Source organism: Octopus sinensis, linkage group LG2 (genome assembly GCF_006345805.1).
Source record: "Octopus sinensis linkage group LG2, ASM634580v1, whole genome shotgun sequence".
Taxonomy (NCBI): Eukaryota; Metazoa; Mollusca; class Cephalopoda; order Octopoda; family Octopodidae; genus Octopus; species Octopus sinensis.
This window is the reverse complement of record NC_042998.1, coordinates 148,077,796-148,094,922: the sequence shown is the minus strand read 5'-3', so window position 1 is coordinate 148,094,922 and position 17,127 is coordinate 148,077,796. Positions and strand designations below refer to the sequence as shown.

Below are 17,127 nucleotides of genomic sequence, written 5' to 3'. Positions count from 1 at the left end.
TTTTTGTCGCCAACCCTCACCTATTTCCATTCAATTTTCGCAACTGAATTCCGATCTTCACAATCGCCTGCCTCTATATGCACAAACACTTCAGAGCACTTCTACTACAACATTCTAAAGCAGTATGCTTTTAAAGAAATAACTAAATAAATCTACGTCCCAAAATAACAATGCCATCAGTAGTGACTGTCTGGGACTTTGAATGAGTTGTGATTATGATGAGTATACGATTGGGAAAGAGTTTGAGAATAGTTTGCAATGTGGTAGTGAGTGATGTATGGGGAGGGATTTGTTGTTTTCTCAGTCATGGATGTAGATGTGTTAACATTGGTTGTTTAGGATGTAGAGGAAGTTTACGTGAGATACTATTGCCACCTTGTATTATCAGTGTTGTTTTTATATCAGGATGCGGTGAGCGTCTGGAAGTCTCTTATAATGATAGCATTCGGGAAAGTGCTAAGAGGTTACAGTTAGGGTATACAAACTGGTAACACAGATAGTTGTGGTACATATGTGTGTATGTACTTACATATCTAGATTTCTAAGGTTTTATTTTGAATGCCCTCATATGAAGTGTATAGTTACTTAAGGGGTTGTGATACTGTTGAAAAATTGTTCTCAGAACTATAATGGAATCAGTGTCATGTGTGATGATATTTACTTCTATTTGCATAAAAGGGATTTTTAGGCCACTTGTATAATATTCTAATATTTTTTAATTGTCTGATGAGTGTTGAAGATTTTAAAAAAATGTTTTGTGCAAACTTTGTTGCCTTGAGTAGGGGAGGTAATAACTGTTTCCAGCTGAAATTACTAACCATATGGTTTGAAATGTTTCACATATATTTACAAGTTTTGGTAAATGATATTTGATAGAGTTTCTGTGAGAATTTTGCTGTAAAACTTACCTTTTTCAGATTTTAAAGTCAGTTTTGTGCAGTCATCACCTTCAGATCCGTCTACTTGTGATGGACTTCTTTTTCAACCATTTCTGTCAGTAGAACTCGCACTGTTCAAGTGGTACTCCAGTCTTTCACTTTCCTGTATTTTTTTCTTGCTTATATTGAAAACTACTTTACCAAGTATATTAATCCATTTTAAGATTAGTATAAGATTTGGCTGTTATTTCTAGCAGGTTGGATTATTCCTTTACTTTATTTATGGGGTATGAAGATATATGGATGTTTCAATACATAAAAAAAAGATTGGTACACATGAAATGCTCCATAAATTTGACCTGAGTCTACACAGATGCCTGCATTCTATGCTGTTTTTAAGATAATGTGACCTGATGGCATGAGGTTGAGATAAATACACATTTGTTTATAAATTTGAAGTTGAATGAAAGATTAATTTATTAATTTAAGGTCGAATGGAAGATTGATGAAGTAAAACAAATTTCTTTCAATTTATCCCTTCTTTTTTACTTTTAATCAGTCAAGAATCTATGCAATAACTAATATTTCTAATAGTTATTTCTAAATTGCATAAATTATCAACCACTATATGTAACTAGTAATTCTTTTTATTGACTCCTGAAGAAGGAAAATCAAAATTACTTCCAGTAGGATTTGAACTAGAAATGTAACTAAATATTATCTAGAAGGCATTTTTTCTTACTTTCATATAGAATTATAAATATAAAGCAGCATTGATTTAATCACACCCAGCAGAATTTGAACTTGGATTCAAAAAGGTGTTACCAGATACACAAATCTTTGTAAACTAAGCTAATGTTAGTAACGATGTGTTCTAACTTAGGGTCTAAGATTAAAAACTTTAAGACAAGGGGTGATGTCTAGTCAATTTAACTGACAGACAACTACTTCACTCAGCATGCTCAGAGAGATAGATATATTATACATTATTAGTCCTAGGACTTACAGGGCCAGTTACCCTATTTCTATAGAGCAAGATTCCAACAATCCTCTTGAATGGGACACCAGTCCCTCACAGAGTTACTCATTTACAGTTGAATGAAGTGTTTCACCAGAGAGCATAACAATCTGCCCTCTGGAATCAAAACCATCATCTTGAATGTGAATGCCATCACCTGATCACTAAACCATGAACCATCACTATTTCATTGGTGTTTACATTATCAATACCTGGACAAAAGAAAAAGTTGATCTCAGAAAGATATGTACACAGAATAAAAAAGGCATAACACAAGGGGCAGCAGGAAAATTTTACTCTCTTGCTTTTTTAAAATATTAATTAGATAGTTAAGTTAGGTACACAGTAAGAATTTCTTCTTGGAGCTCATGTTTTGCCTTCATTTTTTTTGTTTCTGTTTCTTACCTTCCCCTTTCTGTTACCAACTTGGTTTGGACAGGTATATACCAGGTGTTTGCTGTTGAAATGTTCATTAATCCATAACAAGGAGGTTCTTTTTTTTGTTTTGTTTTATTTTTTGCTGTGTTGGTCATTGCTTTGTCTTGATTCTGCTATTAAGTTTGGAATCCATCACCTTGAAGCAACCAATGAAATGTTATAAAACATCTGTGTTTGTCTACGTGCAGAGAATGTTACATTGTTTTTTTTTTTTTAAAAACCTAACTCTACTTTTTTGAGTATAAAGACTTATGAAAGTAAAGTTATTGATGTGCAACATAAAAGCATATCAAATACCATACAACTCTTGATTTATTAAAATTGTCTCTGCCTCAAAGAATGTATCATAAGTAACAAATGGATTCACTCCACTTGAAAAAATAATCTAAAGATTTAAGAATTCCCTTAACCTTTTCATTACCAACCCGGCCCTGGCTCTGAGTACAAATGTCTTGATTTCATAAGTTTTGAATTAAAATCTTCCTCCAAACCTAAGTTTATGCTCCTAACACTAGCTGAATGATAACTAAGTTATTTTACTGAATTTCTTTGTTATATTTAAAGTAATTGAAAGAAATACAGAGCATCTCAAAATAAATACAGTAACAAAATGGTTAAGTTAACATGCCATTAAGAAAAAAAAGAGGCTTGTTGTTTGGAGATCCACATCACAAATACCTCACAATCATTGAGGATTCATGTTTGGCTAGACAAAGTGTCTCCTACTTCAGCCACCTGCAGCCATTGTCTTCATAGGAACAAGACAAAATATTCTTTTCTACTCTAGGCACAAGGCCCAAAATTTTGGGAGAGGGGGTCAGTCAAATAGATCAACCTCAGTACGCAACTGGTACTTAATATATCGACCCCAAAAGGATGAAAGGCAAAGTCAACCTCAGTGGAATTTTAACTCAGAACATAAAGACAGATGAAATACTGCTAAGCATTTCGCCCAGCATGCTAACATTTCTGCCAGCTTGCCACCTTAACAAGACAAAATATTAGCTTATTTTTGAGTAGATATGAAGAATTATAAAATTCTAGATGTAGTTAGTAACTAATTGTAGAGTTTATTCTTTCTCTAAAGGCATTATAAAAATACAATTACTTCAACCTGGAGTTAAAATTGTTTGCTGCCACATAAGAGAGAAAGATATAGGTTTTACTGTTTCTTAAGCATTCAACTCTCATAAAGACAAGTTAATGATATCATGGTGGTTTCACTCTCCTCTCAATTATTTATTCTCCCTACTCAACTCACTCCTTCACCCATACCGCTTTTTCATACTAACCTCTGACATTACTCCTCCCCCTTCCTGTCTTCTCCATCATCCTTGCCTCCAAAAACAAAAAAAAAAAGGAAAAATATTGTTCCCTGTTATTGTCTCCACTACCATCCTCTAACATCTGTTTAATACCAATTTATACTATTTAACTCCTACTCTTTCAGTCATAAAAGCAGTCTTTTGCTTGGTAAGACACAGGGTAACCCCTCTAGTGCTGGTTCCACCTACAAGCAACTATTTCACTTTGTAAGTGGTTGGTTGGTAAATCAAATCAAGAAGTAAGAAATACAAGGGCTTCAGAAAGCTTTTTAGACTTGCCAGAAGACAACGTCTATAGCACAAGTGCCAAAAAAGGTAAAATAATGCACACAATACACTCTATAGAAAAGCTGGATGTTAGAATGGGCCTTAGAAACTATGCCAGCTTGGAAAACAAACATAAAATGATGATGGTAATAATGATATTTTTTAAGCATCAGATTCTTGTAAGGAACTGTTAATGCTACAAGATTGTCTCCAAACATCAAAGTGTATTTTATTCAATGTCATTACGCTGGCTTGACCATTCTTTACTAGCTTGATATGGTCACCCAGTACACAACAAGAGAAGACAGGATTCTTTAGCTAGCCACCTACCAACTTCACCAGCTGACAATCACTACCATATTCAACACAGTTAATTGCTTTACAGATTATTCATGTTTATCAAGTCTTCACTTTGCTTTCTGTATTATGAAGCAGGCAAAACACACACAAATACAAACACAATAAAATGGATGGATAGTGGTTTATGTAAAATTTTGTCTTCCTCAAACAGAATAAATAATTTACAGTTAAACTTGATGATGATGAAACCATACAAAACAATATTATCTTTACAAATTGGTTGGAGGACCTGAATTAACAGGCAGCTGAGTATTCCACATGTGACACTGTGTATGACGAGACTGTACCTGTTGAATTACAATTGCAATCTACCATCCAGGTTTCAGTACAGTTTCCACACTACCTAGTTTCACTCACAAGATGTTGTCAACCCAAGGCTTTTAGAAAATTATTAGTCACATTTATCAAACATGCCACACAGTGGGGTTGAACCTTGGACCTGGTGATTGTAAAGCCAACTTTTTAACATTCATACATACTGCACCAACTCTTTATAAATATAAGTTTAAGTAATTTTGAAACACTAAATCCTATTGAATATTAATTAAGTGGCTGATGTAAACAAAGGCAACCCAGCAAGGACTAGCCCATTTTTATTAACAATGTTTTTTTCTTCAACTCTATTCTATTTTGTAGAAAAACATTTTAAGCTATTCTAATACATACATATATATATATTTCTTGTATCTCTTTTGCTTGTTTCAGTCATTTAACTGTGGCCATGCTGGAGCACCACCCAAAAGGTTTTTTAGTTGAAGAAATCAACCACAGGATTTATTCTTTGCAAGTACTTATTCTTTCAGTCTCTTTGGCCAAACTGCTAAGTTACAGAGACATAAACACTCCAACATCAGTTATCAAATGGTGGGGGAGGCGGAAAACACAGATACACACCTAAATATATATATATATATTGGGCTTCTTTTAGTTTCTGTCTACCAAATCCACCCACAAAGCTCTTGTTGACTTGAGGTTATAGTTGTATATTAGAATATATATAAATATATACTGACTTTAGGAAGAGCATCCAGCCATAGAAACCATGTCAAAAGAGACATGGAGCCCAGGCAGCTCTTCAGCTGGCCAGCTCCAGTCAAACCATCCAACCCATGCCAGTATGGAAATCAGACATTAAATGATGATGACTATATATATTTATATATATATATATATATATATATATATATATATATATATAGCTAATGTGTGTTCCAAGTTAAAGCCCAGCTCTTCATGATACTGGTTCCAATTAGTCAAATCACTGCACTTCAGGGAATCTTTTGTTGCTTCAATAAATGAAGCTCATGAATCCAAAGACTAAAAGAGATGACCTACTTCCCCTTCACTTCGTCTATACATGCTGAGTAAAAAGAAAGTATTTTTCTTCAAATTCACAAATATGTTCATCTGAATGGATGCTCATGATATGATTGATATTGTAAAATTTTTGCAGCTGAAATGGAGTGAGCTTTCTATCAAACATTGATCTCCTCAAGAACATCTCATATAGACAATTTTTGTTTCTGTTCTCATTCTAAGGGCTCTCGCTTACCTCTCTCTTTTCATATATATATAGACCATGTGGATGAGCTTTTCCACACACCTCTACACACAAAACTTGCTACCACTACATATCGTTTATTGTAAATTAAGTTATGTATATTGATCCCTTTATCCGTTTATTTTGGCCTACATTTTTTTTTTAAGGACTAATTCCCTTGTCTGATCCATGAGCTCTAGACTATATTTCGATTTGAACTGCAAAGCCAAATAACTTCAGCACCCCTGGAGTAAACCTATGATTGATGCAACTTCCAACTATGACTTTACCAGACCTAATCTGTTTTCTTTTTTCATGATAAAATGTGATTCAAAGAAGATTTGTCTTATTTGCAGCCAGGATCACTTTGTTGATTGGAGTAGGGAAGAAAGTTACATGGAACTGGAGGCATTGATAACGGTACCAATTAGATTCAATGTGTGATCAATAAAATTTTTTTTTCACACAAACACACACATACGAATTCATAACAGCAAAAAAGTCATCAGTTTTTGTTTTTTCTTTACAAAATTTATTTCACTTACATTGTAATATTGCAACCAGAAGGTTTATTGGGTCTTTTGGAGGTTTTTTGTTTTGTTTTGTTTTTTTTTTTAATGTTTTTTTTTCCAAATTTCTGTACATACAATTGCTTGAGTTCTGCAATATTCACAAACAAGTTCATTTTTGTTTAAATTTTTTCATTAAAGAAACACACGTACTATACGTGCGCACACACTTGTGTGTGTGTGTGTATATATATTTATATATATATACTAGTGTTTATGTGTGTATAGAATTGTGCACACACATACACATACATATATACATAGACAGATATGCATGCACACATACACACAGAAGTCATGAAGGTATTTTGTTTATTTTTAATTTTTTTTATATAATTTTTTTAAAGTATTACGGAGACTTTGAAAACAGCATTCAAAAGTAAAATGAAACAAGAAAAAAAAGGTAATAAAACCAGTTCTGAATGGTGCTTTGAACTGTACAGTCTTTATCATATTCAAAGTAGGTTCCAATTAGCTTCATTTTAGTTTTTTTCTTTTCTTTCATTTCAATAATTGGAATTATTTAAAAAGTTTTTTTGAAAAAGAGCACAATTTTTTGTTGGTTTGTTATTTCATAGTTTTTTGTTTTCCCCTTTTTCGGAGAAATGCATCTTATAATTTGTGGACAGGGAGGAGATGGGGGGCATAAATTAAAAAAAAAAAAAAAATAATAAATAAGATATATATATATATATATATATATATATATACATATATATATATATATATATATATACACACACACACATATGTATATATATATATATATATATACACACATACATACATACACATAGACATAAATACATATGCATGTACACACATGTATATGTGTGTATGTGTGTAAATATGTGCAGGAAATATGTGTTCGTGTGTAAACATGTACACACACATACACACGAGAGTAGGACTCGGACTCAGAGTAGATTGGAGACTGGGCAAGAGAGATAGGGAGAGGAATCATTGGACATGTAGAGACAGTCAGTAGTTTGTGGACAGCCATGGTGAGACAGCATCTGGTCTATATACTGCAGATGGATTTAAAAAATAATAAAATAAAACTGAGCAGTGTAAGATAAAATATGAAATGACCACCACCACCACCATAGCCAGTGGCTAGCAGAACACTTAATCTTTCAGTTGACTTATTACACAGATGTACTTGCTACAAATGTTGGAGTGGACCAGCAACATTTGTCTTATCAAAATAATTCTCTGAAGGTATATATATATATATATATATATATATATATATATATATATATATATAATTTAACATCCCTTCTTAATGAACCAGATATGTAGAGAGAGAGAGAGAGGAGAAAGATGTCTGTTTGTGAGCATATGTGTGCTTCTTGTGTATATATTAAGCAAACTATAAATTTTTATATGTGGTAGAGATTGCATTAAATAGGCACATGAATATGGAGAATAAACAGAATAGACAGTTTTATAAAAAAGAAATGACTATTGGCAAAACCAAAGAACAATAATAAAATTTTAATGTATTTTCTAGGAAAATAAAACAGAATCCTTCCCTTTATTTGAGGTTAATTAATAGTTGTCTCCCATTTTTAATGATTGTTACAAAGGGCATTACAGAAAAATTAAGTCAGGCAGGATAAATTCAGTTCCCTGTCATAGAGTGGCTAGGTGATCTCTAAATCTATTTGGATCCTTTTGGTATTTCAACTTAATTCAAACAGTCTCTTTAAGAATGAAAACCCACTTCAAACTAAGGAGAACATACAATTTCTTGTAGCATCACTGGAACCTCACAGAGTAAATTGAGTTTCTTTAGTTTTATTTTCATACAACCACACAAATACACACACACTTTTAATGTCTTCAAATATTTTTTAATTCTTGAGATTAGAACAAAAGAAACACAACCTCTCTACAAAATACACTATATATGTACAATAGAAGATCCATATTTAAAAAACGAAAAATAGTTTCACCATTTTAATGATTTACTTAAGAACAAATAGAAACTAGAAAGCTTATGAAACTATTGTATAATCACAACAATGGAATGAAAGCAGATGGATGAAAAAACAAAACAAAAAAATTAAAATAATCTATTTAAAATCTGAGCAGGAGCAGTACTCCTCAAGAATGAAGGAAGAATAGAAGAACAAAAGTAAAAGCACAGAACAATAGTTAAAATCAAAAAGAAAAACATGAAATGTTTAGGGAGAATGAACTGGTGTATACCCGTTTATAGACCAAGTTAAAAGTCAAAATGAAAACCAGGGGTTCCAGGAATGAATGTTAATGATGCAGTTGCAATTAATAATCCAGATAAGAGCTGTTTCTTTTTCAAAGTAGACAAGGAAAAGAGGTGGGGGGCAAACAGGTTATAATGTAAATGGAGCAGTGCAATGTTAGTTCAGATATCGTGTTAGCCAAAGTTGAGCAGGAATTAGAACACTCACAGCCTGAATTAATTAGATGGTTAGATTTTAGGCATATACTGAACTACCTCCACAATCCCCCCCCACACACACACATACACTCCAAAGTTCATTTCAGCAGTAAAAAAAATAAATTAAAATTAACAAAAAACAAAAACGATAAATAAAAATTGCAGCAGTCAAGAAAAATGCCATAGATTGAATACAGACAGACACACACACACACAAACAGAGAAAGAGAGAGAGATGAAACTAAAGATGAATGTGAGGTTAGAACGTTAGCTGAAGAAATACAGAAGAGGTGATAATCCACTGTGAGAATAGTGATGAAGATAGCAATTGTTCACTAAACACAAACACTTAGCATTTACAAACATTTATATGTAAAACATAAAACCATCTGAAGTGTTTTGCACAGGCAGTTGAAATCACAACTACTGCCATCACTCATTTACAGAATAACCGTTACAACATGGATCAGTAAATTCCATGTAGTGAATGTGTTTACACTAGTTCTACTGTGATACACAGAAGTATTACATTAATCTATTTTAGTGACAAAAGGGGGGAAATGGTAGTGTGTGTGTGTGTGAGAAGTTTAGATTTATTGGGAAGGTAGGGATGGGATTATGCATAACCCAAAAGCATTACTGACAGAAGTGAAATGATCCCAACAAGTCAAAACAGCTTGTTTTATTTAGGTGAGTGTGTATGTGTGTGTGTATGGGCCCATCCACATATATAATATACATACCTCCCACAATATAATGCTAGTGCTATGAAGTACTTCATAATATAAATTAAAAGTTATTGTTAATGTTAGCTAAGTGATGAACTAGAGTAAAAATGTTAACAAACTGGTCCAACCATTGAATCAAAGAATACAAGGAACTAAAAATCTAAGTTAGAAAGAGGGATGGAGAAATGAAATTAAAATACTTCACAAGATTTAAAGAAAATTAAACTGAAAAATTTTTCCAAAATGAACCAAAGAAAATATTTTTGGAGTGAATTTTTCTTAATTTCTTATATATATATATTTATTTATTAAAAAAAATGATGTTTTTATCATTTTTAGATTTAATGGATGGACTGGTAAATGGATGGATGAAAAAGTTAGCATGGACAAATAGACACTAACCATCACACAAGTCTTGTGAATGTTGAAGAAAGACAATTGGAAAACTTTAAATTGAAGTGAGGTTTTTTTCTTTAGGTACCTGATAGAGTGAGTTTTTGAAACAAGAAACATACCAAATTTGAGAAATTGAGAGAAAACTTAAATCAGATTTTGGAAGGTAAAAATGGCTCCAAAAAGACAAATTATTAGTGTGTGTAGATTATGTATCAGCGGATAAAAGTTATTTAAACTATTATTTGCAAATTATTCTTTAAAGAGATCAGAAGTGAGAAATATTATATTGATATAATTATAACACACTAATTCATTGCTACGGCAAATATATACCAATCATTATATATATGTATGTTTGCATGCATGCATGCATTTGCAATCAGTAGGAAGACAAAGAACAACTTCCATTTAGATAAATTTAACCAGCAGAATCTACTTTTCCTCTGTTAAACTGGAGCAATGTTGGAAGCTCAAAAGTAAATATATTGGCACAATTAATCTATCCATCCCAGCTTTCTTGTTCTGCTTTGTTTAGAGCAATAAGAGCTGGCCTTGGTTGTTGAAATATAGGACTAATTAATTTGTATGAGAGATAGAGAGGGCAGTAGATTCATGAGTGGCTTGCTATCATCATATATCACCAGACTCCGGTAAATACTGTACAAACAATGTCTAACCATGAAATTCAATTGAACATGAAAGATTTAAACGATATGTACCTTACAAATGAACTCATGTGTTTAGAAACATTGTACCATATTTAATTAGACTTTAGAGAAAGCTAATAGTTTTCTTTCTCTTACTCTCATGTTTTTCTCAAATACATTTAACCACAAGTAGAGTTTGTATACCAGGGAGGGGGAGAGAATTATTTCTATGCTAATAAGAAAACACAAAACAAACTATGACAGATATGTAATTATGGGTCTATCCAAAATGTTAACATACAAACTGTTTAACATGCAGTGTTAACATACAGCTGAAAGCAACAGAGTTAAAGGAATAACATTTGAATTTTTTCATGGCAAAAAGGAGAAAGAAATCTAATAACAATGAAGATGATGTATTATGAAATATATTAGCAATAATAATATGGTTAATATTCTTTAGCAAACTGGTAAATAGAGTATAACAGGCTCTCTCACTGAGGATTTAAAGAAATCCAGTGTGAGAGGAGGAGCAGAAGCACGCATGCACACACACGCACGCACACACACACACACGCATGCACACACACACAAGAAGCAGTATCTAGATAAAAGGCTGAATATTGTCTTTTTTACCAATTTAATTAGTAAAAGATTCTATGCTCAGGAATAACAAAAGCTTAAATGACATTGAAATATTTAGAAATTTTTTCCTACAATTGAAACCTCAAAATTCCTCCAAACTAAAAGAGTTGATGTCTCATCTGATATTTCATAAACAAAAGGCTGTTCCCAATTACATACAAACATAACATACACCTTTACATATTTATTTATTTATGTGTGTAGGTCTAAGTTGGATATATAAATGCTTCTTTTCAAAACACATAAACTCAACAACTGACTTTAAATCATATCAACCATGAAGCATGTGTGTGTGTGCACGCGTGTGCACACACACAGAATATGAAAATAGTATTCTCTTTAGGGATGGAAAAGCAATACAATCTTAATGATAAGGTGTTTCTCACATTCATAGATTTAATTACTCAAATACTTAAAAATATACTTTATTAGTATTTTACTCTGAAACTCCTTAAGTTTATTTGTTACTGCACCACCCTAAGTCAAGAGAACACCAAGGATATGCAACAAAATGTAGCCCAATTAATGAATTCTAAATTTTTGTTTCTTTTTTTTTTAAGAAAAAAAAAATTTCTTTGTGCAAGCCCCAGAAACATGGCATTTAAAATGCACTTTCCTCATAGTTATAACACAACTTGCTGGTAGCACTATCAAAGAATTTAAAAATAAAATATGTGCCATGTATTTTTAAGCAGCTTATAAAATATTATCTTCTCCTCTACAATATTTATGGAATAAATATTTTTAATATACAAACTATAATAATAATAATAATAATAATAATAATAATTATAATAATAATAATAATGAAATATTGATGAGATAATAATACAATATCCTACTTACTCAAGCAATCAATATAAATTTTCATTTATTTGTTGTAAAGTTTACATTTTGCATATATCATGTGAAAGAGTGAATGAATGCATGTGAGAAAAAAGAAAATTTCATGTCTTACTAATTTGTTATAAAATTGCACTGAATATCAGATAAAATCTAAAACTATATTTCTTTATTGAAAAGCATCTAAACTCACTACTTATTCAAAAATACAAAAAGGAAAAAGGGAACTATGTACCTATTTAGTAGAGAAAAACTGTCTTTTTAAAAGATATAACAACACTTATTGAGCAAAGTGGCACATCTAAAATGTAGAATGTTAGGTTTCATTATCTAAAGGAAAAGTCTGCCAGATCTAAGCAGTTGAAATAAAGTTACAGATAAAAGTTAGTTAATGTCAACTAAAATATGTAAGAAAGACATTATTTTCTGGAAGAGAAGCAAACAAAAGTGGCTCAGTGCAGATCATTCTGATAGATAGATATTGTTAAATAGACCAGATAAGTTTGAACAAAAAAATTATGATGGTGGCAAGGAGTTTCTTCTTTCTGCTACTTAGATTAGAAGTATGAAGCAAAAAAAGTAATATAGGACAATATTATGAGATATGAACTGATGAAATAATTATAGAAAGATTAGTAGAAAGTTGGGTATAGATTATCTCCCACCCCCATTACACCTCCCAATACAACAATTAAGTAAATAAAACAACACCAGGAGAGATATGAAGCAACTATTAGACAAGTTTCCTTTCAGACTCATTCTCTCTAATATAGACAAAAGAGTGTGTGTGTGTGTGTGTGTGTTTAGAGAATATACACATATACATATATAGAGAAGAAAATGACATGGATGGGATCAGGTAATGATGATAGGCATCTGATACAGAATTAAAATGTTTTCTTAGAGTTTGTTGTCTTCATGTTTTCCATTTCATGTTTTGTTTTTCGCCTTTTAAATATAAAAATAATGTGGAGGTCCCTAAAGATCCCACAAACCTCTAAGCAAATTAAAATCAGGCCTGATCAAGTATACCGCTTGCAATAAAATCTTTGTTTCTCTCTCTCTCCTTTTTATCTCTTCTTCTCTCTCACCTCCATCTCTCCCTCACACACACATACACACACACACACAGTGCAATGAGCCACTGTCACATAATCGTTTCTGAGTAAAAATTGCAGTCCACAACTAGTTGCATAGAATGGTATATCCCACCTGCTGTCAAGTATTATAAGTCCATACAATGGGACAAATTTCTAGCATGGTGAGGACAGGCCAGATAACATTTGCATGTCTTTTCTCCTTAAAGAGTTCTTTCTCACTCTAATGAAGAGCAACAGCAGCAGCAACAAAGGTTAATTGTTAAAAACAACAAGGACATAATAATAAGAAGGTACCTAGTTACCATCTGCCAAAATATTTCAGCAATTTTTTCACTGTCCCCTATGGATCTCACATCTCCAACACTTATTAACATGCTGGATTAACTTGTGAAAGTAACGATAAGGTTTCACACTACTTCTCATTAGCAGACATGTACGTGCTGTATATGTGTGTGTGTATGTATGTATGTATGTATGTGTATATATATATTTATATATATATATATATTATATATATATATATATATATATATATATATATAGATGAATGATTATTTTAATGTCTGTCAATGCAAGTGATAATCATAACATGTGTGCATATAGGACATTTACCCATTCAATACTAAAGGTAGACTAAGTTTTAGCAAATGTAAGAAAATATGAAAATACCCTTGACAGCTAAGAGAAACCTTCAGCATGTTTAAGGACTTTATCAGTATTTACTGTAAGCCTCAAGAAACATAATTACAAGTCACATACACAAATGAGTTGGATTGATTAACTACCATAAATGAGATGAGAGAATGAAAATAGGAAGAGCAATCAAGAATTTGCAGGAATAAGTTTATAAAAAAATGCATACATATGTACACACACATATACGCCTGCAGTGTATGTATATATATATATATATATATGCACGCACACATGTAAATATATACATATGTACGTATACACATATACACACACACACACATGCCAAGATACATATGTACACTTGCACACACACGCACACACACATATGTGCAAGGAAAACCGTCCCTCCCTAGGAATGTATATCTTTAAAGATGATACAAATACTGAAGTTTATTGCTGCATCAGTTACGATAGATTTATAAACTAACAAATAACTTTTTGTTTTCAAGTTGATATAAAGCAATGAACATTTGAGGGAAGGAATAATAATAATAATGATAATAATAACAACATTTCTTTAAGTTAAAAAAAAATGGAAGCCAGTTAGAGTATTTCTATGTTGATAAAATTATAAAACTAATGCATATGTTGAATAACAACACATCACAGCAATCAACTGTAGTGTGTGTGTATGTGTGTAATTAAGTGCATGGGTGCCTGAGCAATTAGTCCACTGTTAATAAGTCAGTAGAAAGATAAGGCCCCTGATCCAATCCAAAGATTATGTCTATACACAATGTTCAGGGCCAACAGAAGAAATTCCAGTGTCTGCTATTGCTACAATACCAAAAATAATAAGTGAGGAAGATGTAGAGAAAAGATGCGAAGGTTGCTCTGATCATTCATGAACTGTACATTTTTAACAGGGATTTGTAGACACATAACTACACACTTGGCCTTAGCTTTGTCTGTTCTTCTTTTTCTTACGTCGTCGGAAGAAACAGCACCTGTAACAACAAAATAGCATAAATAGGCATTTAGGGGTGTGTTTTAAATATTTTATAAAATTGCTTTTATTACCATTTTCTTGTAACAGAATGCACAGGGTGGCTTTCAAAAATTTTAATAATTAACTCATGTTTTAACAAGTTAAGGCCTTCCTACTTTTAATCACCCAATCATCAAAATGGATGGCAGCATCAATTTTTAATACTACACAGAGAATTGTCCCAAAATGTCTTTGCCCTCTGAGCTTCCCACCTCATTCTTAATATGTCACGTATACTAAGAACAGTTAATGTCAACATCACAGAACACATGAAATTTCAATAGGTTAATAATAAATTAAAGAATTTTGTGGTGTTTAGAGTCAAACCTTTTAAATGAAAACTTATTAACAGGGACTTTTATTTGAGCATTGGTCCTAGGCTGCTCATAGAGCCAAAGAATGGTCCATTAAAAACACCTTGTAGGCCCCTTGAATTTCAAAAGGCTCCCCTCCATGAGATGAGCCTGACAGCAATCATTTTTCACCTTGCAAAATTTCTCTGCTTCTTGAGCATACGAACCTATAGTGTGGTCCTTAGGAAGGCCTAGTCCAAATAAGATCAAACAAATCCAATATCACTATTGTTTGTGTTTTGTTAAATAAGAGAAAGTACTAAATTACAATCTCTTTTCTAACCCAGAAGTCATTTATGATATAATAAATTTAAGTTAAACAGTCTGACATGCAGAAAACTCCTAGGAAAGTATTTAAAAATATTTTGGAAATGAGAAATTATAATTGCTATGCAAACTACAACTAGAAACTTGACCTCAACGTTGTTAAGACATTTACTTTCATCACAAAATTTCAGTTATTTGTTGCAAAACTGAGCTTACCTTTCAGAAAGGTGTGGGTGTGTGTGTATTTTAAATTTAATGATGGAATTTGAAGTAGGTAAAACTATAAATAATAGCATACAGAATATTAGGTTAAAAAATTCCTGGGTGGCAAGTGTCCATGAAAGTTGAACCTACATTTTTTGTAAATATGACAACCATTATAAAAAAGCAACCCTTTAAATTTTCTCTATCCATTATTATCAGAAAGAATTAGACCAGTGGTTCCCAAACATTTTCAGGCTGCTGCCCCTTGGCACCCAGGCCACATTTTTAGTGCCCATCCCCACTCACCACCAAACACAGACGATTTTCTGCAGAAAATTCAAAACAACTGCATTTCACAAAACTTAACCTAATTAACCCATTAATTTATTTTGTTTTTTTTACATCCAATGTTCCGCTTTTTAGCCATCCAATAATCTCCTCACTTTTCTTCAATGTCCCCCTGGAGCTTTCCACTGCCCTCAAGGGGGCAGTATGACCCACTCTGGGAACCACTGAACTACACAATATAAAAATTTACATCCTCATTCTCCTGTGACTTAGATAAGTTTCGGGCTTGATTTCAAAAGTTCTTGTTTAGATTCAGAGAAAGTTGAGATATCCTAAAATAAAATTTGAATAAATAAATAAATAAAATAGTTCAACAGATAAATCAACATACTTTGTTTCATCAACAACTTCAACATCCGCAGCCTGTACTGCAATTGGTGTGTTAGAATAAGCAGTGGGATCATCTGGGGCTAATTCCCCATTTGTAGAACTTACCACCTTCAAATAAAAAGAAAACAAGAATAAAACCATTTAACCAACATTACAACGAAATACAGTTTTGGTGTCTGGCAAAACAATTGTTTAAATGATTGAACAATATATTTTGTTCTCTTGCTTTTTGAAATAACTCTTTTTAAAAAGGTTTAAAGGAAGTTAGTTCTTTAATCAAAATTTATAAAAATGTGTTTATCTAACAACTTAAAATAAAAAAATTATACAAGTTAAGAAATGCTTTTATATATAAATAAATTGTTTTTTAGAATTAAGGCAATACAGTTGAACCTCAGTTTACAAATTTAATTCGTTCCTGAAGGCCATTCATCACCCCAAATGCTTGTAAACCAAAACTATTTTTCCCATCGGAAATTCAAGCAAAGGCATTGCAAATTGGAGCAGAGATGTGCACTCAGTGTAAGTTAGACAGCAGCTGACACTCTCCCACTGATACTCTGCAGCTTGTTGCCAACTGTTGTTGATTATGTGTTCATTACTTAAGAGACTATTCATTACCTGAAACATTTTATGTTAAAAAAATTGTTTGTAAATTGATTTTGTTCATGAAGAGGGGTGGTAGCAAACCGAGGTTCCACTGCATTTAAATAGTAATATGAAAGTGATTATAACTAAAACAAACATAATTATTTTAAT

The 17,127-nt window shown here is 32.1% G+C and overlaps 1 protein-coding gene across 7 annotated transcripts in view; it reads right to left on the bottom strand.

Annotated features, from left to right (window-relative positions):
- Window positions 1-2,254: 2,254 nt before the first annotated feature.
- The window catches only part of LOC115229044 (casein kinase I), a 258,460-nt gene continuing 243,587 nt past the window's right edge, over window positions 2,255-17,127 (bottom strand). For 5 of the 7 annotated variants that reach the window (XM_029799472.2, XM_029799483.2, XM_029799507.2 and 2 more), the window contains 2 exons: window positions 16,370-16,476; window positions 13,730-14,825 (listed from right to left, as the gene is read on the bottom strand). In XM_029799472.2, coding sequence (XP_029655332.1) covers window positions 14,777-14,825; window positions 16,370-16,476 — 156 coding nt within the window. In that variant the 3' untranslated portion in view covers window positions 13,730-14,776. Of the gene's footprint in view, window positions 2,471-13,729; window positions 14,826-16,369; window positions 16,477-17,127 lie in introns of those variants that run through there. The other 2 variants (XM_036500150.1, XM_036500153.1) reach the window with 2 other exon arrangements.